Here is a 27,858-nt window from a genome sequence, read left to right on the forward strand (position 1 = left end):
TGGTGTAGGGCTTTGGCCTCTTTATTTTCTTTTTACAGTTAATTCCACGCATAAAAGACTTCATAAAGCACTATGGCTCTGGCTATTCCCCGAATGAGCTGCTGAGGATGGAGCTGGCTATTTTGGACAAACTTCACTGGGATCTCTACAGTGGGACACCGCTGGACTTCTTGACCATAGTGAGTACGAGTCTACCCTGGACTCACTGTGCCTTTAGAACAGCTGTTCACAACATAGGATGGCAAAGCACACGTCCTTGCATATGCAGCACAGTGAGGTGACCCACAAGGCTCACAACATACGGAAGAGTGAAATGTTGTCTTAAATCCAACACAGTTCCACCAGACTCCCACTTCTAAAGGACATTAAATTAACTTTACAAAGATATTTAGATGGCACTATTGTGGTGAGTTTCTCTTTTAAATACACACTGCAAAAATATTTAACTTTCCGTTCTATGAATACTGTACATAAAAATCTGTCTGCTTTTGCTACACTTTACACACATTCACTTAGCTGTCTTTGTTCACCTACACACAGTCCTTATTGAGGCTTTAGACCATATTGATCTGGCACTTAAAAATGTCGTATTCGTTTGTATTCGTTTTAGTTAGAGAATGATGGTCACCCTTTAGAATATGATTCTGTTAGTAAGGCAAAATTATGCAATGTGGAAATGTCATGGGGTTTTGGTCTGTTATGAAGCATGAAGATTAAATCACTAAGGGCTGTATCAGTATGAAAACTGGCCACTGTTGCCAAGCTGCAGAGTTTCCTCTCATGTCAAGCAGATACAAGTAACTTTTCTGCTACCTTAATCTTGAATCGTATGCTTCTGTTTTTCAGAATTGAAACACTGTCATCTGGGTACTTTAGGCTCTTAATGAGCATGTCACAAAGCAGACTGTCTTTTTCTCTCCAGGGTTGAAGCTGAGCTTGGCCACAGAGGGGGTATTAAGCCCCAAGCCCGTTGGGGGGCCATGAATGGGAATGAAAAGGGTTGGGCAACATTTGATATTCCCTGATGAAAATTTAAATTGTTTGCACTTTTGGTCATTGATATATGAAAAGTATGGGGTTTTCTGTTCTAACATTAAAAACCACGGTCTCCAGTTCCACGCCCTGGTGGTCCTGGGCTGGCCCCACGTGAAGGAGCTGCTGCCTCAGAGGAATCCTTCCCTCCACGTCGCATCCCTGACCAGGCAGCTGCAGCACTGTATGGCGGGCCACCAGCTGCTGCAGTTCAAGGGCTCCACACTGGCCTTGGTCATCATCACCTTAGAGTTGGAGAGGCTCATGCCCGACTGCTGTACTCCTATATCTGATCTGCTAAAGAAAGCACAGGTAGACATCAACTTTGCCCCAGACCAGGCTCTCAGTTTTGCCCCTTCAGCTGATGCACTCTGCCCCCAAAAGGGTACCTGTGGCCCTTCTTGGCCCTTGTGGGCTCCAGAAGATGCTCTGGCCATGATGACTCTGAAGAGTCTTCCTAAGGGCTAGGCTTTTCACACGTGGCATATCCTCTGGACTTGAGTATTAGATACACATTCCCTTCACCAGAGTGGGTTTCTCTGACAGTGAGTGAAGCTTTATCTCAGTAGCAGCCCTTGTAGTCAAGAGGATGTGGGGACATGTCTAGCTCAGGAGGAAGCAAACCTGAGCTTAGTATTGAGGAGTGTAAATTTCTGACCCCTCACCCTCTATATGGTACCAGGCACCAGGATACCCTGAGTAGGCACTGGGAGGTCAGAATCACTCAGGATGGACAGGGTAAGATGGAATGCAGTTAGAATAATGACAGTTTTTGCTGAGGTTGAAGATGGGTGTTCCTGAGATGGTGGGGTTAATGTTCTTAAGTTGGGTGGTTGGACCTTCCTGAAATTGCTCCATGCTAATATTTCAGCACTGAATTGCTCATTCTTTAGAATGTAAAATGATTCTGCCTCAAGGATGACCACTCTGTCTTAATTACAGGTCGGTATTAGGCAATGGAACCACTGCAAAGAACTTGTAAAGCAACAGCTGACAAGTTTTTAGTCATCCTCCCGCACAGACAACTTTCTGGTTCACCTGCCAGCCTCTGTGCCCCTACCCCGGTGCCCTTTAGAGCATAATGGCAATCCCGCCTTGCTTGGACTCCTCTATATTGTAGGCTTTACGGATCCTATAACAAGAAAGGAAGAAGGCCCTGAAAGAGCAACTGAGAAAACATTCCTGTCTTCAGAAAAAATTAAGGGGGCAAAAAAGATAGGTCAGGGTCCCTAAAGGGAAGGGTAATCTGACAAACTGAACCCCTGCCTCCCTCTGAACCCTGGGCCCGAGACCAGAGAGAAGGAGTAAATGCTCATACTGCAGCTTGCTTTTTCTTCCTTCTCCAGCAAGGGCTGTATCAGCCCCTAAGACAGCTGGACTATGAGGCCAGAGGTAGGCCTTGCTCAGGGCCGAAGGGCTGGGCTGGTGCTGACAGACAAGTTCTTGCTGCTCCACCTGCCAGAGCTGGCCAGGTCCTTCCAGCTTCCCAGGCTTGTACCAAGAACATGTGCAGCTTTCAAGTCCCAAGTACTCTGCCCACCCCTGCAGAAATGGGATAGTCTCTCCAGGTAGATCTACCTTGACTTGGCCAGGATTTAAGTCTTTTCTTCACAAGGACTCGATTTATAAAGTATGCTTTATTTAATGTACAGCATCTTGATCAAGCTTTAGGCAAATTTCTCCTTTGTTACTCTTAAGCAAAGTAGTTTATTAGCTTAACTAGAGGGATTCTTGTGTTAAAGCAGAACACTTCAAGGTGGCCCTTGTGATGGGGAGAGACAGCTCCCAGAGCTTCTGGTTGAGGTGAGCAGGGGCTGAGGCTGAGGCTGCCTCCACCACTGCCAGGAGGAGGGAGAGACCACTAGCGTGGCTGAGGGAGGTGACACTATAGAGCCATTCTCTAGGCAGTGGAGTCCAGCTGGCAGCGATGCCCACTGGGGCTGTGTAAGGAGTGTTGGGGATATGAATGACTGAACCACACATTTAGAGGTAATTTGTGAAGTCCTTCCACTGTGAACAGTTTTTTGTAAACGTGCTAAGCCACGCGGAGTGTGATCTGCTACCAGCTGCAAAACAGCCGAGGACTACATATAGTATAATAGTGTCTGTACTGTAGTCAGCACAAATCTCTACCTTTTGTTGAAACAAATTTGCGTGTTGGAACTTTTGTTAAAATACACCTTAATTCCTTTCAACCCTGTCTGAGTCTTATTTTACATGTATTAGATACCTTGCATTTAGAGCTGATAGAGTCAAATACACTTGAAATACATCTCTCAAGCCCTGTCAGTAACTGTCCTCTAGTCCAACACAGAGGGACATGCTGAGGGGCAGCCTGCTGCTCATGGCCACAGCTCCCTCTGCCTCCTTCCTTCCATTGGGAGTGGGCACTGTCGCTGGTGGGGCAGGGGCTCATCCTGAGAGCCCACACCAGCTCACGCTGTCTCTGACTTCAGGAAACTGCTGAGAGGTATCTGGACCCCCTTAACCAAGTAAGCTGCATCCCCAGAGCTAAACCAACTCTCAGTCTCTTGGAAAAAGGAGAAGGTGGACCTGTGAGCCACAGTATGGGGGTAAGGGACAGCCTTGCTGCTTCATCTTTCTGTAAATAATATTCCCCTTCTTTGGGGAAGCAAACTTCTGCATTGCCAAAATACCACTTGTGAGATTTTTTGTTTTAAAAGTTTTATGCTGTTCAAGCTTGTCTTGGAATCCTAGGTCCCATCCTACTCTCCTTTAACATTTTTTTCCTGCAGTTAGGAACTCATATCCCACCTCAGATTAGAGACTGGGGATCACTGTGGTGGGAGAAATAAAGACACATCCATCTTCCACTTGTCCCCATCTGCAGAGGGCAGGAATTGGTAAAGGACTGTGGCTGCAGAAAACAGAGATGGGAGAGAGCTCAGAGGCAGATGGGCTAAGAGAGGAGCACGTGGATGAGCATCATAGACCTGTCCTAAATTTGTCCAAATATTACCTCCCCCAGTTGGGTGAGCCAAGGTCCTTCCATCAGTGTGGCCCTATTCCCCCTGGCTTCCTAGAGAGTCTCTGTCCTTCAAAGCTTGATGAAGACTTTGCCTCCCTGCTACCTGCCTCCCTGTGGGGAGAGTAGTGCTATACCTTCACTAGGGATGCCTGCATGCCAGTCTCCCTGCTGGGCTGTCAGCTTCCCCACCTTAGTCCCCCATCTCCTCATTTTGGTCTTCCCAGAGATCAACCTAGTGTCCAACAGAGAAAGCACGTCAACAATGGGCCCAGGAGATTGCCATCACTTCCTTCAACCACCAGTCTGCCCTCAACCAAATATTTGCCTACTTACCAGGGCATCCCATCTCTGCAAAACCATCTCAGGTCCACCAACCTACACTGTCAAGCTGCACAGGAATTAAGGGTCCAGGATACCAATATTGAAACCTCAATTCCTCCAGTTACGAGCTGTGTGACCTTGGGTAATTACTTAACCTCTCTGTGCCTTGCCTATAAAATGGGCAAAATGGTACCTAACCATAGGATTATTGTGAAGATTAGAGGAATTAATACATGTAATGCACTTTAGACCAATGACTAGCACACAATAAGAACTCAAATGTTAGTCGTCATATGTCAAGCCTCCTCAACAAGGAGGTAAACTTTTCAAGCGCAGGGTCTTCCTTCTCTCATGTCCTGCTGGATAAAGTCACCTGATAAAGATTCATTAACCACAGGCTGCGTCTTCTCTTTCCTATCTTTCCTCCATCCCACACCTATTCAAGAGCCTTTCACAGATGCCCATGGCAGGATTCACTATTAAAACACTACTCCTATAGAAGCTGATCAACCCCACAAAGTTCATGGAAAAGACAAGCTGTATTTTACCACAGGTGTAGCAGATTAATAGGCTAGGAAACATTAAGTCAGAAAAGCCACTGCCCAAAGAAGACACCACAAAAACTCAAAATAAATGCAAAATTTAATGGAAAAAAATGAGTACAAAGTGAATGGAAAGGAACAAAAATTGTCAATGAATGAAGGAGTAAATGAATTAACAAATGAAGCGGTTTTAGAAAAGCATGTTAACGTAAGAGACTAGCAAGCCACACTTCCCTTGGGCCTCTTATCCAGTAATACGAGCCCCACTTAACAGGGAACCCACACAAAGACATACACACAAACATACATGGAGTTAGTCTGCACAAGTGCAGACCACCTAGACTCAGGTTACCCATAACTTGGGTGACCATACATCCCAGTTTGCCTGAGACAGTCATGGCTTATGCCTGTTGACTTGGCGTAATTATTAATAGCATTTCCTTTCACTCTCAAAAGTCTCAGTTTGGGCAATAAATTATACGGTGATTCTACCCAAAACCAACTTGGTTCATGAAAGACATGATAGTAAATGCCAGCGTGATCCCACTGACTGTCCTAAATGCCAACATGATACTGAGACAGAAAAGGAGGGGTAATCAGATCCTGCAGACAGGGGGCACATTCCGTGATGGGGAGCTTGTTAAATAATGGCAAGTTCTAAGCCCACCTTGGGCACCAAGAATTAATTTGGTCTCAGCTAAAAATGACAAAATTCCAAACATAAACAGCATGGGAGAAAAGTGCAGTAAGGCTCGCTGAAGTCAATGGGTCCTGTGGAGGCAGCTCAGACCCCAGAAAATGTAACAATGACAGGTCTCCCCGAGATTCTGGGAAGGCGTGGGCCCGCAGGCAGATAACCAGCCATAATTCTGATCTCCCAAGTATGCCCTGGGTGCAGCCCGCAGGCGGCAGTGGATGGGTGGCAGAATCTGCCCACTCCAAGAGTCCCCAGATTAGCCCATGAATCAGAAGTCCTTATTTCTTATATAACCAGTGAACCTGCTGGGTCACTGAGCCCCGTCTTCAGAAATACATTAGCTATACATTAGCTGACAGAGGCTATCTTAAAGGTCATACTTCCACCCAACTAAATACACTTTCAGACATATAATTACCCTAAAGTTAAGCCACTCACAGTCCACATCTGCCTTAGATATGCTGATTTACCTTTTTGGATACCCACACTGAAGCATCAGTTATAGCCAGAGGTGGATTTACTCTGAAGCTAATGAAGCTTAATTCTCAGTGCCCTTTCCAAGGCCCTGTACCTAATTTTATACTCATATCCTTCTTTTTTTAAAAAAAAAAAAAAAGGTTTCTCAAGTAGTTCAAGCTTCAAGCCCCTCAAAAACCTGTATCCACCCCTGGTCATGGCATAACTTTGGAGAATCTTCACTTTGAGCATCAATAAAACCTGCTCTGCTCCTGGCGAGGAGAAAAAGACCACCTTTTCCTGGTCACGCCTCAGTGGATACACACAGCTCACCCTCCACCCCTCTCTGAATGTAACACAGTCTCAGAAGGGCGGGAAGGAGCCAGGACCTTGTCCTGGAAATGAGTAAAGCAGGCCAAGGCAGAAAGAGGGAAACTGATGGGAGAGAAGATGAAGGACGTAAAAAACAAAATGCCAATCCAACAATATATTAGCGCAGCTTCCTAAGTCTTCCAACTAGGGAGTGCACTAGACTGTAAGCTCCTTGAGGACACAGCTGTGCTTTACTCTGGGTAGCCAGTGCCCAGCACAGTGCTTCATCAACATTAAATGAAATCCTTCTTCTCATCTATTCATTTCTTGTGTACCATATTATCAGCCTATATTTTCAACCCTGATATTCTCAATGGCTTGCAAATCAACAGGAACATAGAAGAATGCTTGTACTTTCTTAGAATGTTCTCTTTAAGAATGCCAGTGAAGGGGAAAAGCTCCTCTGCTGGTATTTTTTTCTTAAATTGTTCACGTGCATCAGACACTTTCACCTCTTCCCCTGTGACTCAGCCAAGAAAAAGGAAACAATGATCTGGAGAAAAACCTGTTCCCGCTGAACACTCTTGCATTTGGAATATGCAGAATTGGTTTGGGGGGTCTTAGTTAAACAGAGTCAAACACTTAACACGCACACATGGGGTTGGTCCCTGTTTACAGGTAGCACCTCTGGGGCACAGAGACAATGGCTGTGGGCTGCTGTTCCATTTACATTCACAGTAAGAACACTGGATGTGGTCTTGTTCATGATCCACTTTCATCCATAAAGAAATTCCAAACACTGTCATTACAGGATGTTTATTACCCACCTCTCCCTATATTTTATAGGGATACTTTATACATAAGAAAGGTTTAGAGATATTTTTAGTTTTTAAAAATCAGGGAATCTGTTACTTATGAAAATAATGGGAGAGGGTATTATTTGTCTTTATGCTCGTGCCAAAATAAAAATTTAGAAGTGCTTTAAAAGTTATTATTGAAATTAAGCTCTAGGTTAGAAAAATTAAAATGAAGGGGAACCAGGCGAATTTGCAGCATGTATACCACACCACGTGGCCACACCTAGGGCACTGCATGAGTTGCCATCTTGACGCTGAACAATTAGGCCGAGCATCGCCGGCTGGGGCCTTCGCTAGAGTGGCACAAGACTGCTCCGTCAAGGAATAGTGACACTGTAAATGGAAGACCAGCCACTGGCTCTGAAAAAAATAAACCTCATCAGTTTTGGATTCCAGCATTCATGGCTTTAACGAGTTTACATAGAGAGGGTGGCCCGCCAGGCCCAGGCAGCCTGGAGGATGGCGGGGTGGGGGGGTGGGGGGGAAAAAGCAAGGCTGTAAACACTGGAGTCTGTACCAGCTCCCAGTCCGTCCTCACACCATGTTATGGGAGAAGGGTCACAAGGTGTAACTCAAGCAACTTAACACATGAAAGTCTAAAGTCCACTCTTGACATGTAAGTCTGTGCGTGCGTTAACTGAAAAATAAAAATAAAACAAACAGAACAAAAACAGACACATTAAAAGGTACACAGACGACCAAATCAAACAGAAGCAAAAGACAGCAAGATGAACACTGGGAAAGGACAGTCAGTTTGGCATTTGTAACAAGCAAAGCAGAGAATTCGCTTCAGTTTATGGCATCCCAGGCTGAGGGTCGGATAGGGAAGTAATTTTGCAAAGATCAATTAAAATTTGAAGAATAAGTACAGTCAGTCAAAGCCATTCAACTAAATGGTCACAAAAAAATGTCCCCCCAAATGCACTCCTGACTCATCCCATTCCCCTGACCAGGGTGGGGGGAAGGGGTGCTCCCAGCCACCCCACCTACCCCACTCCTGGCCTCCACAAGGCCAGCATTGGAGGAGAGCGCTCTCTCCCAGAGGCCAAACTGACTGAAGCTTTCTGGAATGTCCAGCAAACAGAAAAGGCCTGTTTTCCAGGCCCAGGTCACATGAAAAAAGCAGGGAGACCTGACACCAGTGATGAGCCCCACCCTGAGCTGTGCTGGTGCCCTTGCAGCCAGCCTGCACCCCACCCCATTGGCCCTCATCCCCTGACCTGGCCACGGGTCCTTGATCTTCTGTTTTTGAGGGGTTTCTCCATAGCTTATTTCCTAGGGGACTCTGCCTGCCTTTTTTTAAACGAGATGGCCTGGGATAAGCTGGCAGGGAGCACGGAAAAGTCAATTCAGGAGCCAGCATGTGGTTCATAGAATGGCATACCCACTCCCAGGAAAAACAAGATTTCTGAGCCATTAGCTTGAAATCCACACAGGTTCCAATTCACAGAGCCCTCACACTCACCGAGCTCACCAAGACCTGGACATGGGACCAGGGCTGGAAGCAAATGCAAAGCAGAAGGGAAGTTTACATGGCTGAGGGGAGTGTGGGGCTGGGGTCCTCCCTGGGGACGAGCAGGGGCTTATCTGTCGCAGCCGTGCCAGCAGCTGGGGTGGAACCACCAGTCAGCAGGATGCGGGAAACTACAGGGTCTATTCCAAAGCAGAAGACAGGCCTCAGGAATGAGAACTAGCATCCAGTTCCTAAACGCCTGGCTTTGTCCCCCTGGTCTCCCCCAGAAGCTCCTTAAGTTTATTTTCCTTAGATGTGTCTGTGCCTCTGTGCGTGTGTGCCTTGGGGACTGTGTGTGTTAGTAGATATGTGTCTGAGTCTATGTATGTGATGGGGCAGGAGAGAGTAAGACAGTGTACATGTGTCATGCGTGTGTGTGTGTTAGGGAGCACAATATTGGGGGGCAGGTGGAAGGCTAAGGCCACAAGCAGCATCCCAGGGCCACAGCTAGCCATGCGCTGCATGCCCCTAACCACAAGGCTCCACTGCCACCATGGAAGGAAATGCCTGGACACACACATTCCCAAACACTCCAGGACGAAATGGAATTCCAAGGAGAACAAGAATGAGGACCAAGATGGGTACACCTGGCAAGAGAAGGAAGGTACCTGACACAGACCAGGGGCAGGGAGAAGCAGGGACAGATGAGATCCCCACAGTGTGATGCTGTGTGGGACACTGAATGAAGTGGGGCGGGAGAGGGAGACTCCCCGGGAGCCAGGGCATCTGGACTCCAGATGTGAGTGTGGAAACAGGCTATGAAAAACACCAAGGAGAAGGGACTTAGAGTGGCCCCCACCTGGCCAAAATTGACTGCACTCCTGGAAAAGCCTCCGCCCCATCCCCTATAATTCTCTCTCCTCTGAGTACTCTTGGAGGAACAACTCCAGCGTCTACTTGAGGGGCAGCCTCCTCTCCAGTAGGACTCACAGGGCCCCTACAGGGAGCTGCTGTCCTTCCTTTAGCAGGTCAAGATCATAGTGTCCAGGGGGTCAGTGCTGGCTGGGCTCAAGTCTCCACTGTCCTCAGTCACCACCTGCCTGCCAATATGGGGCCCACGTCCACAGCTTCAGGACTGAGGGGGAGGCACCATGGCTGTCCAAGCAGAAACCACAGGAGCTTTTGGAATCTGCCCAGAAATGCTAACATTCCCAGGCCCTGACCGTCTCCTGGCCTGAAAGACTTTCCCTGAGACCCTACACCCTCTCGGGGGCCGCTCCCTGCCTGTGTGGTCCAGCCTTCTCCACCCAGCTCTTGAGGGGGCTGCAGGAGAGAGAGAGAAAGACACAGAGAGAGAGAGAGAAATGGGGTGTGGGGTAGAAGAGGGAGAGAGGGGCCACTCATGCACGAATACAAGAGTGGGCATGAATGCTTGATATCTTGAGATATGAAGATCACTAGTGAAAGAAGAAAGGTGAGCAAGAATGAGGTGGGAGAGCAAGTGAAAGGAGAGAGCAAAATGGTGAGCCAGCGAGAGTGAGCAAGAGTGAGAGGGAGCGAGCCAGCGCAGGGCAGGGAGCCCGCCACCTACTTCTTCTTGTCCTTGTCCTTCCTCAGAGGCTGCTGCGAGGTGGCGTGCAGGGCCTGAGACTGCAGGGCCTCCACCGCCGCCTTCCTGCGGTTGAAGGCGTTGGTCTCCTCCTCCAGTTCCCGGCGCTTCTCCTCCACCTTGCGCTTCTCTTCCTGGTGGACCCGCTTGAGGTGTTCAAACTTCTCGTGGAGCTGGGAGCAGAAGGCGGGGAGGCCAGGCTTCATGTGGGCCCAGAAGGAGCCCAGGCCCTCCCTGGCCTGGCCTCACCACAACCCTCAAGCCCCGCACACACCTCTCTCTCCTTCTCCTTCAACTCCAGCTCCGTCTCCTTCACTTTGTTGACGAACATCTGCCTCATCTCCTCCTCCTTCCTCTGCAGCTCGCTCAGGAATTCTTTCCTCTTGGCCTCATATGTCTCCTGTAGGCTGTGGAGACCCAGAGAAAAGAGGCCAACGCAGGGATTATGGCGGAACGGAGTGGGCAGAGCCAGAGAAGCGAAATCACGTGGGCATGGGGGATCGGGGGCAGAGGATGCTGGGGTCCCAGCAGCCTCTCTCCCCAGCTCACAAGCCCCCAGAACAGATGCCGACGTGGCAAGTCTGGCTGTGGCTGGGGAGATAGGCTGTCACCTGAAAGGCTGGCTGTCACCATCGCTGTCCTGGAAGCCCATCTCCTCCAACTTGCAGCGCCGGTAGAGCTCGTAGTGCCGACTGTGGGTCTGCTCGCGGAGGTCCTCCATGTTCACCCGGATCAGCATTTCCCGGAGCTTCACGAAGTCGCAGTGATTTTCGTTCTCCACTGAAAGGAGAGGGCACGTGGGCATCAGGCAGGCTCCCAGCCACCAGCACAGGAAGGACGGGGCACAGGACAGCGGTTAGGGTGTTAGAGGTAGACTCCAGAGAGAGGACAGGCAGCAGATGGTCACGGTGAGGACACAGGACAGGGGACTGAGTCCGGGTCCCCAGCCGGGGCTGTGCTCTCACCACCACACTCACCCTGCACCACGCCCCAAGGGTACTGCCGCGCTCGCACCAGCTTGTTCCCCACCTTCACCTCCTCGGTGCTGCCCACCACGGCAAAGGGCAGGTGTGCCTGGAAAGGGCCCAAGTGTGCATGAGCACTGAGGTGACACAGGCTAATGAACAGACCCACCCTCACTGCCCCTGGGCCCCAGGGAGGGGTTGCCCAGACCTGAACAAGGCCTGGCCAGATGCTCACTTGACGGCTTTCCTTTGGAGAAGTATCCTGGAACCTCCACACAAGGGAGTGGGCTGAACCCGCAAACCCTTTCCTCTTGTTCTAGGGTGTTCTTTCAGCCCTTGGGCTCCCCAGGGGCCACTAGAAGCTCTCTCAAACGACCTGTGGGCCTGGCTCTCTTCCAAGTTCCCAAGCCCTGGCATCCTGCCTGCTTGCTCCTGCAGGTTTCAGGTCCTAGCCCTGAGTTCGTACCTTGGGAAACTTAAACCTGGGGAAGCCCCGGTACCAGCCCAATACCCAATTCTTCCCATCTCCTGTCCAGAAGATGCAGGACTGGCCAGCTCCCAGATGCCCACCCATCTTTCCTGGAGAGCTAAGGTTGAAACCCAGGGAAAAGAGAGTAGCCTGGGGCTGGCTCCAAGCCCTCTGGCCCCAGAGCCCCAAGGCCCTTGCCCAACACTCACATTCATGACCGCATTAATCTCTGCAACAGCTTCATCATCCGTGGGAAACTGGTAGATCTGGACCCCATTGCTGACCAGCTCACCCATGATCTTGATCTTGAACTTGTGGAGCTCACTCTTGGAAATGGTGTCCGCTTTGGCGATGATGGGAATAATGTTCACCTGCCAGGATTGAGGAGAGGGGTCAGCAGGTGAGTTGCTCCTTGACTGTGGAGAGCCCTGCTCAGGCCACACCCCTGGGCAGGCGGGCAGGAAGCCAGAGAGATGGAGCTGCTCCTAAGGGGTGTCCTGGCCTGAACCCAGCCAGCTGGGGCCGTTCTGACGGGTTGTAACAATTGGCTGCAGTGTTTCTTACAGCCCTGGCTGCCCCAAACCTCCATCCAGCCCCAAATTACTCCCTTGGGCATGCCCAGCTTTGACCCAGAGTGCTCTGAAGGTCTTAACCGGTGTGGGGCCTGACAGGACCAGCAGTAGGGGGCTGAGCACCCCCAAAGCAGGTTAGATGACCCATTAGCAGAAGCCACAGGAAGACCTCAAAATCTCCCAGGCCAAGGTTATCCCATTGTTCACAGTGAAAATTAACTCCTGAGAGAGGGGAGCAGTCACGTGAGAGCTGACAGGTGACTCTGGGGCTGCACACCCTCCAGGACCCCATGCCATTCCTGTCATTCCCATGAAGCTGCCCTTTTAATACCCACTCCTCATTCTTACTCTAATTCTAGGGCTTAACTCTCCTGTCTCTACTGTGCTCAGGAGGACCCCAAGGGAAAGCCACGGCAGGAAGGACAGGGGAAGTGAAGGCAGCAGAGGAACTAGGAATTGAGAGAGAGAAAATGAGCAGAGAATTGGGATGCTCTGGGGAGGTGGGGTCAGAGGGGCAGAGGGATGGGGGCGAGGTGGGGAGGTAACTCTAGGGGGATGGGGAGGATGCCAGGAGCTAGCAGGCTGAGAATAAGAATCAACTCAGCTGGAAGGAATGGGCTCAGGGCCAGACGCAGGGGACAGAGATCTAGAGAAAGAGCCCAGAGCAATGGGGGCTGGCTGGAGCCATAGGGACAGATGCAAGAGAAGATACAGAGAGGACCAAGCCCAGGGGGCTGTCCACCAGCCCCCAACCACACCCCTCCTCTGTGGAAGATGGGGAGCCCACAGAATCAGCTGGAGGGGGGCCAGACCTTGCTGTCTAGTTTCTTCATGGTCACCAGATCCAGGGACTTGAGGGAGTGCCCCGTGGGCGTGATGAAGTAGAGGCAGACGTGGATCCTCGTGTCATGGTAGTCGAAGAGCGAACGGCGGATCTTCAGCTCCTCCTGCAGGTAGTTTTCAAACTGCGCATCGATGTAGTCAACTATGGGCCTGTAACTACAGACGGCTCCGTCACTGGAAGGCAGGCAGCAGAGCCGTGGTGCAAGGCCTGGAGCCCAGCCAGGCTGCCCACCAGCCTTCTCTCTGTGGGAACGAACAGCTTCTACCTGGGGATCCCTGTCTGGGTACAGGTGGCTGACCCCTTCTCCTGGTCCCCCAAGGGGTCCTCAGGACCTTAGATATTCTCCTAACGGCCCTCCCCTGGCCCCCATGGAGTGCGGGCTTGGTTACTTGTCTGGGGCAGCGAGGAGTGCAGAGCACTCGGGCAGAGTGTTAGAACCACGGCCAACGTGGAGCGACGGGGAAGAGACCAGGCGGGCCGCCCTTCCTGTCACTTGCCTCTCATCCTTATTGATCTGATCCCCAAAGCCCACGGCATCCACGATGGTCAGCTTGAGCTGCACGTTGCTCTCTTGGAGGTCGTAGGTCTGGGGCCGCAGGCGCACACACTCCTCATGGTGACTGGCTTCCTCGGTCTCAAAGGTCGTGTTGAAGAGCGTGTTCATCAGTGTGGACTTGCCAATGCCAGTCTCCCCTGGGGGGCAAGGAGTGGGCAGAGGGGATGTCAAAGGCTGGAACTGGGGCTGTCCCTGGCTGTTGGGTAAGCCAGGTGGGGCTCAGGCACCCTCGGCCTCTGTACAAGAGAGAGGGGCAGGTCTCCCACTCCATCCCCCACTGTCCCCAACCCCATGAACCACCCCTTCTCAGTGGCCTCAGAAATAATATGTGGAAGGAAGACCCAAAAGGCTGACTTGGATATAAGACATGGCTACATGGGGTGTGTAGGTGTTTCCTCAGAGCGTGGGGAAGAGACAAAGCCAGGCAGTTGTGAGATACCACTAGGCACTGGCCCCTGCTGGCCTCAATGGGACCCGGTCACCTGCTCTACACACCATCCCTCCTGGGCCCAGGAAGGTCATGGGGCCAGCAGGGTCAGGGTCTGAAGCCACCAGTGGCTCAGCTCACCTGCTGTGGGTGGCCCCAACTTCATGAAGCTTTAATGGGAGGGGGGAGGTTCAGGAAAGGCTGCTTTCTAAGGGGCACCCACAGCCTGGCAGATGCCAGGGCTTGGGCACCTGTAGAGGGTCTGGCAGAGCTTTTTGTCCCCTCTGGGAGCCCCAGGCCCTGAGGCACATGGAACCTTCCAGAGCCTCCCTGTTGGGGGCTGTATTTGTTTAGATGTGTACTGGAGCTCTTACTACATAACACTGTAATGCAGGGACAGTCTGGTTTACCATAGTGTCCTTGACACACAGTAGGAACAACAATAGCTGTTTTTTAAACAAACAAACAAACAAATGGATCCCAACCACTGTGATAAACACTCAAAGCACTTCCAAGCTTTTTACTCTTTCCAAGTTTACTCTTCATGGCAACACTGAATCAGGTCCTGGCTCCACCTCTATCTTTGACCCTGGCAGAGACACCCACCAAAGCCTCGTCCTGACCCCCCAAAGTGTCACTCTGCCTGGGAGGTCCCCCTGCAGCTCAACAGGTGGTCAGGGCAGCAGCACCCCATCTCCCAGAAGACCCGCGTCCGTCCTCTGTCTGAGGCTGCCCCCTGGCCAGGCATGACACTCACCCACACAGAGGATGTTGAAGCTGAAGCCCTGAGTGACCGACTTGCTGACCAGCTGGTCGGGGAGGCTGTCGAAACCCACATGGCCACCCAGGGAGAGGCTCCGGGGCTCTGGCTCTGCGTTCTGCCAAGAGAGAGGAGAGAGGCGGTGAGCCCACTAGGGAAGAGGGGCCAAGCAGCGGGGAGGCTGAACCTGAGTCACACCACCCCCGCTGCGCCGCCAACCTCGTCTCAATTCTCAGCACGTCTCAGGACACATCGTGAGTGCATCGGAGCTCCAGTTCCAGGCCAAGTTCCCACAGAGGGAGCCCCAGGGCCTCAGGACCCATGACTATCTGGGAAAAGGCCCTTTCACCTGTGGCTTTGCTCCTCCTGGGCTGGTGAGGAATGTCTACGCCTGAGGTGTCTCCTGGCAGGTGGCCCCAAGACCTATGGCTGCTACCTGAGGGCTCACCTGCCCTCCTGCCCAGGAGGAGGCCCCAGATGGTCCCTGGATCTTAAACGAAGATTTCAAAAGGCCAAGATTAGAGGGTGTGTATGTTCCTATGGCCCCTTCCTACTGAAGCAGGACCCAAGCAGAGGCAGGTCTGGCCTGACCCCCTCACACTCGCACTATCGGGGGGCCTCTCCCATCAGGCTGGGCTCATAGTCCTCCACGGGCACCCCTTGCTCCTCACACACCCAAGCATGGAATGCACACGTGGGCCCTGCTGAAGGGGCCGGCGCTCACTGGGTCTCAGGACCAGTCTCTGGGGCATTGTGACTCTGAGGCCTCAGTGGTACTCTGTAGGGACTCCCAGGCTCTGGCTCCTGTCATCCTCCCGGCCCCACCCCAGTCCTAGTTGCTTAGACAGAGGATTCTGGACGAGAATGTGGAGGCCTGCCCAGAGAGGCGGGCAGCAGGTCCTGAGCGAGCAGGGGCCAGCGAGCTGGCCAGAGCACTATAAAAAGAACCCACCAGGACCCAAAGCAGAGCGTCAAGGTCAGGCTCCAATTTGTGTGGATTCTTTGCTTCCCTGGGAATGGGGGTGGAATGCTTCCCTGGGAATGGGGACGGAAGCTTCCCAGGCTCATCCTCCCCAGGTTTGGGTCCTCTCGAGGGCAGGCCCCAGACAGCTCCACGTAGGGCAGAAGCATGCCTCCTCTGTTCCCAAGCCCCTCTGCCCTGACTGCCAGCTCGACAGAGCAAGGACAGGACAGGACAGAACAGGGGGTCTGAGTCTCATCCTGCCATCCAGCTCACAGCTCCTGAGGGGGGGAAACAGGCCCAACTGAAGACAGTCCCAGAAGCACTGATTAGGACAGTGGCAGCCCTTGTGTGGGTACAGGCACAGTGAGCAGAGAGGGCTGAGGACCAGAGAGTAGGGCCCTGGATCTCTGCCCTCCAGCACAGGGATCTCCTGAGCACCTGCGCTCCCCCGACCTCTCTGCAGCCGCAGCCTGTTGCCTCAGCCTGAACCCTCTGACCATTCTTTCCTCCCAACCAGAGCCCCTTGGCACTTAAACCCAACCCTCTCTTCTTCATTAATTATGCCTACCTGCTCCTTCCCCCAGGCCCCTCCCCCAGCTCAGTCATGGCATCGCTGCATCAAAGACTCCCAAGTGTGTGTGTGGGCAGCCTAGACCCCACGTGGCCCCTCCAGGCAGCTGTACTATCCCCTTGAACAAGTCAGAGTTACCCCTAAGCGGTTCCCACCAATGACCCTCTTTCAACAGAGCCTCTGCTCTTATAGCTGACCCTTTCTCCCTGCCCCCATCCCCAGGGGAATGAGTCACAACCTTCCCAATCAAGCCCAGGTCCCCCCAGGGCTGCAAACATAACAACAAAGAGGCCCAAAGGCAGCTTCCTCTCACTGGTAGCCACATCAAAACCAGTAAATGGAGCATAGGAAGTGCTGGGTCTGGTTCAAACCCCCTAGCGTGGCATTCCGGGCCCTTTACCATCTGAGACCTTTTTCACAGGCTTGGTTCCTGCCCAGCTGGTTATCTCTGGATATACTTTTCAAACTTGACACCTTCCCCAGGCTCCAGAGCTCACTCTACCTTTCCCTGGCACCTGCTTTGACTTGGCCCCCAAGTACGCACATTCCAGACCCCTCACTTGGCTGTGACCCCATTTCCTTGCACTATCAGTTGTCCTTTTTATATGCATCATGATTCTCCAACTGTTCCATGAGCCCCTTGAAGTGGGCTGCAGGCTGGGGGAGGTCAGCTTTCCCACTTCCCACCCTCCCACCACTATGTCCAATGTGCTAGACAACACTACCACTTATAAATTACTGAACACTGTCTTTACTGCCACAGCATCAGGGGTATCTGCCCACCTTACACAGAGCTTCATTATTCGGTCTCTGTTCCACCTGCTCGTGGCAGCTTGAGGATCAAATGGAGGACAGAACAGTTAGTCTAGGGCTTTCTTTTCAGGCGAGACTGAAAATCTCCAAAATTTAAGGCGTGCTGTGCTTGCAGAGAAGGCTATGTGTTTATTCATCCTCTTTTTCCAAGGGTGACACAATCAGGATGCAATCCAACATCCTGTAGTCTGCCGCCAAAACCCACCCAGTCAGCTGTCTGGAAGCCACGCACGCGCACACACACACTTGGCTTCAGAGTCCTTACACAGAATCAGAGGCCATCCTATTCCTGATTTTCCCCAACTCTCTTACAGTCCCAGGCTCCAAAGGCTAAGAGCAGCACTCAGGGGTCTCACACAAGCCCACCCACCCATGCCCAGTGAGCCCTGCCTGCCTTCACTCACACAGCTGGGCTCTCTCTGGAGAAGTGTGTACATACAGGGAGGTCTTCGTGCCCAAGTTGTTGCCCAGGCTACACTCTGTCACTCCAAGGGCCACAGACCTGGGGCAATCGATCCTGCTCAGGAGCCTCGGGGGCCACGGGAGTGTCAATCTCCAGAGCACGCGTGCACGCACACACATCCACACACAGAAGAATGGCCGCTGGTCCTCGCGGGGACACAGTGTTATTCCCTGGTCTCAGGAGACTGATCTGACCTCCCAGCTCTATTGAGGTGTGACTCTTACTAACGCCAACCTCCCCGATCCTATATTTGGCAACAACAACATGTGATCCAAGGTGCGACACTCCCTCCAAGGTGCCCGCCCAGGTGTGTCCATTGACCTGTGTTGGGTCTCAGCCTAGGAGGAGCCAGCAGCCTACAAAGCACCACTGGCATATCTCAGCTACCACAACTCAGGAAGGAACTTCAGGTCTCTCACTGGTTACTTGCCATTTGTCAGGTAAGACGTCAGCTCCAGTTCCAGGGCTGGGTCCTAATAGTCCTGAGCCAATCAGCATGATCGCACGATTGGTCAGGCACAGGCAAGCGACCCAGACTAAGCCTTTATGACCATCTTGTAGCCATTAGGGGAGCCAGCCTAAGACGGAAGCCCACTCAAAGAGGATGGCTGAGCCAAGAAAATCACCGAGGAGAGAGAGCCAGCGTCTGCCCTGCCTCTGAGCTTCTCCCTTTACCCCGGCCACATCTCCCCTTTACTGTTTAAGCTAGCTGAATGGGGCTATCTAGTACCTGCAGCTGAAAGCATCTTGACTGCTACAGCCCCCAAAGTGAAACTCTGAATGCAGAGGAACAGGGAGAAAGCAAGGAGAGTAAGGACAGGGAAGGAAAAAGTGGTGTTACAACCACAGGAAGGAATGGATGTCAAATGATGACACCAACACCTCACCAAGGTCCACCTGTGCAGACTAAACCAAGTGATTTACACAGTCTCCTACGCAGCCCTTTCCCACGCTGTGTGGCAGAGACCATTATTATGCCCATTTTACAGGTAAGGAAACTGAGGTGCACAGAAGCTAAAGAACTAATCAGAGTAGAGTAGGGATTTGAGAGCAGCCAAGCCCGTGCCCCAAACCACTCAGCTGCACTGCACCCCCTACTCTTACTATGCTCCCAACTCATTCATTCAGCCCCTCAACACAGGCTTGCTGGACACATCTACTGTGTGCCAGGCACTGGGACAGCCACTAATGAAAAGATGAAGACACCAGATCCTTAACCTCAGGGGCTCAGTCTAATTCAGTCTAAACTCAAACGGCTGTGACAGCCAGGCAGGCAACATAAATGGATGAAGGGGGAGCAGGATAGTAAAAATAACAACCACCACACCTAACGGTTATCAAGGGCTTACCAGGTGTGACTCTAATTTCACCTCATTTAGTCCACACATCAGCCCTATGAGGTAGGCTGTATATTATCCCCACTGTACAGAAATAGACAATTGAGGCACCAAGAGACTAAGTAACTTTCCCAAGAGGACACTGCTCAGGAGGGTGAAGCCAGGATCTAAATGGAGATGGTGTGACTGTAAAACCCACACTTCCAGCCACATCACTCTGCCGCCTATTGGATGAAAGACCCGGTGACTTGGCTGAGTGTGGGGTCCCTCAGGGAGAGGCAGGAAGAGTGGGGAACTGAAGAGGCTGTGCTCGGTCCATGAATGGCTATGGTTTTGTGACTCCAGCCAACTGTGGGAATGCAGACCTAGCATTACTAAATCTTCCAATTTTTTAAAAAGAATCCAGAAATCCAGATTTTTTTGCAAAACCCACTAGTTTTCAAAGGTTGGCAACAACTACCAATGGAGAATACCATGAGGGTCCAACTCAACGTGTCTGGGGGTTGGACATGACCCATGGTCTGACAGTCTGCAACCCCGGGTCTGGCAGAATGGTGACCTGGAAGGACAAAACACCCAGTCTGCACTCTTGGGCATGGAGCCCCACAGGAGACTGCTCTGCGGGAGGAGACTTCAGGCTGGACAACTTAACTCGGACCCTGGTGAGAGGTAGACCCAGCTGCTTCTGGCCCTTTCCACATACCCAGCTCCCAGGGGTGCCAGCTCAGGGGGCTCAAAGTGTCCTCAAATCTCCAGGATAGAGAGTTGGCAGCTCTGAACTCTACACACACAATGGGAAACTCCGCAGGGCCCCTCTCTAATCACTAACAAGCTTTTGGCTCCTAAGCCAGGCTCTGGGCTTCTATGTCATCATTTCTTTGGCACATCAAAGACAACAACCAAAATAATAACTGCTCAGGCTGACTGCGTTCCTCCATGCCCAGTCGTCCAGAACAAAGTAGAGAATGGCATTTTGTTATGCAGCCCAGTGGATAAATAGGACATCCTTTTCCTGACCAGGAAATGCTGTCTGAGCCTTCTGGAGCTGCCCCAAACACCAGACAAAAGGAGCTGCCCCTTTTACCAAGAAGAGAGGTGGGACCTGGGGGGAAACCATGTCTCGCACTTGCCCACAAAAACAGGATTTTATCCAAAAGAAAGTGGAAATCTGCTGAATGTCTAAACCAGTAGAGCCAAGGAAGCTATGGGTGAAAGAAGCCCCTGAGATCAAACCTCCCAAACGAGGTTGGCTGTTGGGGTGGGAGTAGAGATGGCACCCCATCATTAGTGTACTTGGCTCCTGAATCCTAGGCAAAGAGCAGCCCCTACCCCAGGTCTTCCACAGAGTCCTCTCCAAGTGCCTTGGACTTCAGATGCTTTTCTCCCCCCAGGCTCCCATGCCTAGTACCCACTGTCCTGAGCACCCAGCAGGCAGACAGGAAGCCTTTTCCCCAGGAGAGCTCCAGCTCTGGGGGGGCCCTATAAAGTCCTTGTGCAGTGGACCCAGGAGTCATTGCGCCACTGGGAGCCTTCTCCGCCTGTGTTCCTGGCACAAAGCACCCTACCCCTGGCTCTAGCTACTCTCAGCAGCCTGGGTCTTAAATAGCCAGAGCAGAGGCCCCTGGCCAGAACCCATGGTCATAGCACAACTGTCCTTGAGTCCGAGAGGAATCCTAGGAATTTTCCCAGGAAAGGCTTAGGCTCTGGTCCCAGGATTCCACAGCCAGCCTCTAAGCCCAGGTCAAAGGTTACGGGAAATAACTACAGGGATGTACATAGGAGGGTGGGGGTGGGAATGCTGCTATCCTGGGCCAGGAGGGAAGAACAGAGGCAGAATATACCTGTCCCCAATCAAGAGGACACCTGAGAACCAAAGTGTCTCTCTCTCCTAAGGTGGCAACAAACCTGGGGAGAAGACACAAGCCAGGATCAGCCTTCATGGTGGCAGCACGGTGGCAGATGAGGTAATAATGGCAAAGATGGCAGTTGGGCCCCAGGAGGAGATCACCAGTCACTCTCTCAAGGCCAGTCATCCTCTCCCCCATCCTGGGAAGCGAAGGGACTTTGGGAGCAAAAGTACCCCCAGGAGGGCTACCCTGGTGGCGCAGTGGTTGAGAGTCCGCCTGCCGATGCAGGGGACACGGGTTCGTGCCCCAGTCCGGGAAGATCCCACATGCCGCGGAGCGGCTGGGCCCGTGAGCCATGGCCGCTGAGCCTGTGCGTCCGGAGCCTATGCTCCGCAGCGGGAGAGGCCACGGCAGTGAGAGGCCCGCGTACCTTAAAAAAAAAAAAAAAAAAGTACCCCCAGGAGACCGAGGCCACCCCATGCCCTGACCTCAATACTCCAGTTTCTCTGCTTCCCTGTCTCACTAAGAGGCACTTTCCTCCCTCTTTCTGCACACAGACAGCAGGACTGCCACTCAGTAATTTGGGATGGTTTATTTCACACTTCTCATGTCAAAATCAGGTTTCCAAGAAGCCAAGAGCACAGTTACTGGTCTCTGGGCCCACCCACCTCGCCCCAGGCCTAGGACACAGGGATGTCATGTCATCCCTCCCGTGGGAGGGAACGGTCCATCCCACCACAGAGCAGATAGGGAAGGCACTCTGGGCCACAGAAGGTACTGGAACCCCAGGTGTTCATACTTTCCCACTTGGCTCAGGGGCTCCAGAAGCAGCCCCCTACTTCCCCACAGCAGGGAAAGCCACATGGACACCGCAGGATGGAGGCAATCTATTTTCCACAGTGAATGAGACCCCACCTTTGGAAAGAGGAATGTAGGCAGCAAAGGTGACTATGCCCCCCTCCTACCCCAGAATGGATGCCAGTGCTGGGAAGGGGCAAAGAAATACATGGGCACCAACATGGGCCAGCAGAGGCTCGGGGAAGCACTGCTGTACTTCTCTGTTGCTTGCACCATTCACCCCAGCACCAGGCAGAGTGTCAGACTCGTACCCAGGCCCCACAGCCAGGTCTGGGGAGTGGACTTAGGTCCATGGCCCACAGTCCCTCCTGAACCCCGGCCCTCAGGTGGTCCAAGCCCAGAAGGCCACTCAGAGAGTGGCCAGCACCTATGATCTTAAATAGGCTCTTATTCCTTCCTCCCCTGGTCTGTCCCTCTGATGTGGCTTCCAAGATAAGGCTCAAGAACCATCTAGAAGCCATGTGTTCTGAGGAGGAGAATATCTAATTTGCCCCAATACCACCCAGGGCAACTGGTGTTACAGCCTAGATGCCCCTCGCCCTGTCCTCCACCACCTCTTCCCAACCATGGTTCCTCACGTGAGCCCTGAGGATGCAGATGGCTCTAGCAAAGAACACCTCTATCACGAGGGCATGTTGACCTTGGGAGGCATCCTTTCCCCTGGCAGATGTGTCTCCCTCCTGCCTGCATAGCACCATATCTAGTTGTCTGGCAAAGCTTGTGCCTTGGGGGCCATGACTGGGGATTCTGAGACCCAACCTAGCAGCACAGAGGCAGGAAGACTGGAGAGGCTGCAGGGGACACATAGAGACCAGACAGTTCTCAGGCCCTTTGCTCTGTCATCCTGCAGTGGCTTCCTTCTGGTAGCTGGACCGGAGCCACAGGAACGTTCGTGCTAGTTACTGCCCCAAATATGTACCTCCACCTAGCCCATCTTAGGGCTCAAAACTCAGAGGGCTCCACCCTCTCTGTCATCTCAAGGGGTACTGGGGGCTGAGGTTGGGTCTGAGGCCCAAACTTGCCAATGACCAGAGTCTGCATCTCACCCAACCGTGGGCTGCTGGCATCAACAAGATGATGGACACAAAGCATCCAGTGCCCTCCCTGCCATCCAAAGCTTTTGACAAATATCTGGCCCTGTGCTCCAAGCCTCCACCAGTTCTCCTGCATCGTTGGCATTGCGGTCAGTCTCCTTCATGCCACCTTCTCTGTTCCTACTCTGCTCAGTCCCTTTTCATGTGCTCCCTTGGATCACCAATGCCTCCCCATCAGTCTCCCTGCTCTGACCCATTCCAGTCCAGATCCCAGGCAGACCTTTCTAAAGTGAGCACCCAGAGCATGGTATGATGCCCATGAGGGAGACAGGGCAGGGCAGACCCACCTCCCAAGGGGAGGGGGTGGAGCTGCAGCTTTGCAGGTTGGCGCTCGCTTAAGACCCCTCCATACCACCAGGCACTGAGAGCTGCACAGATGTACCTTGCTCAGCTCCTACTTCTCCTTCAGAACAGCTCAACAAGGAGGTTACTGGTCATTTTTACAGGACAGGGAGACACCACTCTGTGACAGGCCCACTGGGCTGCCTCCCACATTCCTTCCCACCAGCTCTTGCCTCAGGGATGGAGTAGGCACTCCCTGGATAGCCTGCTTCTTGGGGAAGTGTCAAGATTACAGGGGTGACAACGGAAGTGACAGATGGTGCTGGGGATAAAGCGGAGATGGGGGTGGGGGGGAGCGATGGGCTGGGAGGAGTGCCAGGCGCGAGGCTGCCATGCTGCACGCTTCTTCCCTCTCCCCCTCAGATCTCCACTTTCCCTGGGCCCTCAGTCCTCCCTCGCTATAGAGTTCGAACTCTGCCCCATGAGATTCTGACAGGAAAAACACAGGAGATGGCCCCTGGGGCAGACAAAGAGTAAGGCCCAGAGTCTGGGACCAATTAAGGAGGAGGGGCAGAGCAAGAATGGACAGGAGTCTGGCTGCCCAAGGAGGGCAAGAGGCAACAGACTCCCCAGAGGGCTGTCCCAGACATGCACATCCTAGGAGATTTCGACCGTAACCCCATGGCTGATCTAGGATTGAGCAAGGCCCAGCCAAAATGTAAAGGTTGCTGAGCCTGCAGTCTTTATATCATGCTACATGGAGAATAGGAACACAGCACACACTGACCTCAAAGTACCATTCCACATGCTCATCTAAGCTCCAGGCTGGGACAGTTCCCAGGCCCTCCTGGGCTGGTCTGACCACCGAGCTAGCCTGAGGGGCAGCGTCAACCTGCCACAGCTCAACCAGATTATAGCCTCATGGCCACTTAACACCCAGTTCAACCTTGCAGCAAGTGAGACACCTAACATATCTCCAAACATGCCATAGATTGCAGTTATCTTCCACAAACTCTTTGAAGAATATCAGTATGGTTATTGCCACTTTATAGCAAGATAAAGGAAGAAATGATTTCCCCAGGATGACAAGGCAGGAGAGGAGAATGGAGTCCAACTCCTAAATTCAGGCCAAACCCAACCCAAGGTCTCCACCCAAATTCAACCGTGTCCATGTCCTCCCAGGAGGCTGACAACTCAGAGTGTGAAGGGTGTGGAAGGTGTCCATCCATCCAGCTTAACCTGGCACAGTAACCAAGGCCCCTGAGCTCAGGCTGTACATCCTCATTTGAGTCAATCCTCTCTCTGTGCCTCGGCCCACCATGTCAATAATACCTGAAATCCTTGCAGATATGGTTTAAGAGCAAACACAGGAATCTGAGGGGAAGAGCCTTTCCAGCCCAATGCCTGCCACTGCAGCTAGGCCTCTCAGCTCAGCCTCTGAGGATAATCTCCGGACGATGGGAGCCCCTAGGGAGGGTACCGTGTAATGGAGCAAGCTCATTCTCTGCTGCCTTCTTACACACAGGGCCAGTCTTCACATCCACATGGGCACTAAGTAACATGTATTATTTATTGTGTCTTTACCATGTGCCAGACACTGCTCTAAGCACCTCGCCTGGATACTCTCATTAAATCCTTCCAATAACCCTATGAGGGAGGTAGTATTTTTATTCCATTTTACAGATGAGAACACTGAGGGGTTAAACAACTTGCCCAGGGTCACAAGGCCAACAAGCAGTAATCTAGGATTCACATCAGGCAGTCTGTTTCTAGTTACTCTACATACTGCTCCCACCTGCAAGACCAACTGTTAGAGTAACCTCTGGCCACAGACAGACAAGACCCAGACATAACTTTCTGGTCAGCTGGGCACAGAAAATGCACACAGGCACGCGGGCAGAGATGTACAAACACACACAGCTCTCTTGGCCTCCAGCTAACCAGCAGGTCTGTTGGGATGCATGCACAGCCCTCCTGGGGTACATAAATTCCCATTTACAGCGCAGGGGTAGGGTGAATCTCTGATTTGCCCAACCTCTGAATCTGCTCCTCCTGTATTTAAACTTACTGAACTGACTCGCAGGCCCCTCTCCAATGAGAATAAAACACCCAAGTCTAAAAATTATGAAACCAAGAGTTCCTGCTTCAATTACGCATATTTCCAAAGTAGACCAACATTTTTAGATTAAAGAGAAAATTTACATATATAAGTTCAGATGACAATATTTATAGCATTAATTACATAAGTCCAGAATCCCTTATTTAGCCCCAGAACCAATTCCTTATCAGTCACATATTTAGCATTTCCCCACTACCCCCAACATCCCTGGGCCCTCCCTCCCCCTTACCACCAACCAGGGCCTCACATGCTGGCAAGAGGACACAGCTTCCTTCACTGTCACAGCCCAACCTCCCAGACACACCCAAATCCAGCCTTAGACATCAGGGGACATGCAGACACAATACCCAAAAGGCCCCTCTCCCCCGCGTGAATTATGAAAGCCTTTGGGAAGTTGGCTATTGGCTGGCTCAGGCCCAGAGAGACCTGTACAGGGATCACCAGAGACGTTAGCCCTCCACAAGGCATACCTGGACTGGGGCCCAAACATCCACTGGGCTGAATCTGGAATCCCTCCAGTTCCTGGGGAATGGCTGCTTCAGACCCGACCACTGAGGCCAGAGCTGCCTGGAATCGCACCCAGGATCCGGGAGCTTGGGTGGGGGGGTGGGGGGTGGAGCGGGAAGGAGAAGAAGGCCGTGGTCTTCAGGACCCAGGTCTGCAACTGCCCTGGGTTCATTTGAGGGACTCCCTAGGATCCCTAGGGCTTCATCCTCACCGGCTGTACCCATCTAACAGCACCTGCGCGGCTAGGAATCTCCCCAGCCGTGCAGAAACACTAGGGAGAAGTGGGTCCGGAGTATCCTGGATCCTCCCCTCTGGCCCCCGGGGCCCCAGTCTGTCCTCAGACCTGGCCAGGACCAGGCGGGTATTTATCTGCTCCTCTCCGCGAAAGAGGTCTGCTCTTCTTCGCCCAAGGGGGGCGACCCCGCCAGCCTCCCGGCAAGGCGCCCCCGCCCGACGCCCTGGGACCCGGGACTAGCGCTGCGAAGAGCCCGCTCCGGTGTCCCCCGTCGCGCCCGGCGTCGAGGCCCGGCCGCGCGGCGCTGACAGTCCGGCTCGCGACCCCAGCCAGCTGCAGGGCGGCCCCCTCCCCGCGTCCAGCGCCTCCCGCGCGCGCCGCGGCCCAACAGGGCCCTCACCGAGAAGCGTTCCAGGTCAGTGGCCGCCATGGCGAGCTCCGCACCGGGCGGGCGAGCCGGGGCGAGCACCCGGGCCGCGATGGGGACAAGCCGGCTGCGGGACGCGCTCCGCCCGGGCGGCTGCGGCTGAATGGATCCAATATGGCCACTTCCTGGAAACTCCCCTTGGCGGCGGCGGCGGCGGCGGCGGCGGGAGAAGCCGCGGAGCCGCCCCCGCCCCCGCCCGCGGGACCGGCCTCTCCGCCCGGCCCGGCCACGAGCGCAGCCGGAGCCCCTCCGCTAGGATGACTGGGGGTCTCCGCTGCGAGGCGGGAGGTGCCGGCTGCGGGGACTGCTGGGACTTGTAGTCCCCGAGTTGGGGGACCGGGAGGGCAGTGCCCGAGGGGCCGGGGCCGGTGCCTGCCGGCTTGCCGCGTGTCCCTGGGACGCTGGGGCCAAGCCCAGGAGGGAGTGTCCCGCTCCCGCGCGCTAGGAAGTCCGCTCCGTGCGGAGGAGATTGGAGTGCTGCGTGCGCCCTTGGGGTCTCCCCCACCAAGCCGCCTCCACCCGGTCGGAGCTTGTAAATGCACTGGGATCACCCGCCAGAATGTCGACGGACTGCACGCGGCCGGTCGGGTCCAGGAGAGGCTGCCTCAGCCTCGGGTGACCGTACCCCGGGCCCCACCTGATGCTCTGGTCCGAGCCAGGGCGGCACCCAGGGCGGGACCCGCGCGTCCGGCCGGGCGACCTTCCCGGGCCAGGGACCAGCCTTTGGCTTCTTGCGCAACAAATGCTCAGGATGCGAAGTTCAGGCTCGGGATTCGTGCAGTAGAAGCCGAGCTCGACAGTCAAGACATCAGATTGCAAGTGACCGTCACCCTGCCTGCCCCCAAGGGTTTGGGGCGATGTCTTAATGGAGTCTGGGCACTGTGCATAGAAGACTACGGCTCCCAATGCATGCACATTCTCTCTGCTAATCTCACTACTCAAAACGTGCACAAAACTTAGGAAACGAATACCTCTGCCCAAGCCAAAGGCCTCAGGGGGCTCTAGTCCTTTTCACTGACTATATCAAATCCAGCCCCAAATCCTCTGAAACCCTCTTTTTCTTTCCCCTCCTTCTGCCTTTCTCTCTGAAACAACCCAGCCTATCCCTCTGACTCAGGAAATTGTCCTGGCTGAAGTTGCCCATAGACCATATCTGGACTTGGCACACCTAGCTTTTCACCTTGAAGTGGGTTCCCCCCCTTCTCTCCAGGGCAAACACTCACTAAGGTGAACTGACATCCCACTGGTCCTTTCTCACTCAGTGTGTTCACTTTGTTCCTCCCTATCGTGGTGTTTCACACATTGTACTGTAGTTATCTACAAGAAATGGGCGAAGATGTGGTTAACGGAGCTGAGCCTACCGCAGACCGCCTGGGTTAGAACCCTGCCTCCATCCCTTGCTAACTTTTTAACCTTAGGCAATTTACTTACCTGTGCCTCCCTTTCCTCATCCCAAAATTGAGAATAATTATAGTACCTC

The 27,858-nt window shown here is 53.1% G+C and overlaps 1 protein-coding gene across 8 annotated transcripts; it reads right to left on the reverse strand.

The window, feature by feature from the left end:
- SEPTIN8 (septin 8) lies at positions 1–26,592 on the reverse strand. 8 transcript variants are annotated; one of them, XM_067731742.1, is made up of 11 exons: positions 26,352–26,592; positions 25,680–25,802; positions 14,859–14,979; positions 13,616–13,811; positions 13,087–13,273; positions 11,912–12,073; positions 11,246–11,342; positions 10,880–11,048; positions 10,543–10,675; positions 10,251–10,441; positions 1–1,329 (listed from the first exon to the last, which is right to left on the reverse strand). In XM_067731742.1, exons 1-11 carry the CDS (start codon positions 26,379–26,381, stop codon positions 1,164–1,166), a joined length of 1,575 nt encoding a protein of 524 aa, XP_067587843.1. In that variant the 5' UTR covers positions 26,382–26,592; the 3' UTR covers positions 1–1,163. The 8 variants fall into 8 exon arrangements, with proteins under 8 accessions (XP_067587843.1, XP_067587837.1, XP_067587836.1 ...); XM_067731736.1 differs by having other exon boundaries at positions 13,087–13,267; positions 26,352–26,506; XM_067731735.1 differs by having other exon boundaries at positions 1–1,326; positions 26,352–26,505.
- Positions 26,593–27,858: the final 1,266 nt, after the last annotated feature.

The sequence above is a fragment of the Pseudorca crassidens genome, chromosome 3 (genome assembly GCF_039906515.1).
Source record: "Pseudorca crassidens isolate mPseCra1 chromosome 3, mPseCra1.hap1, whole genome shotgun sequence".
NCBI classification, from domain to species: Eukaryota; Metazoa; Chordata; class Mammalia; order Artiodactyla; family Delphinidae; genus Pseudorca; species Pseudorca crassidens.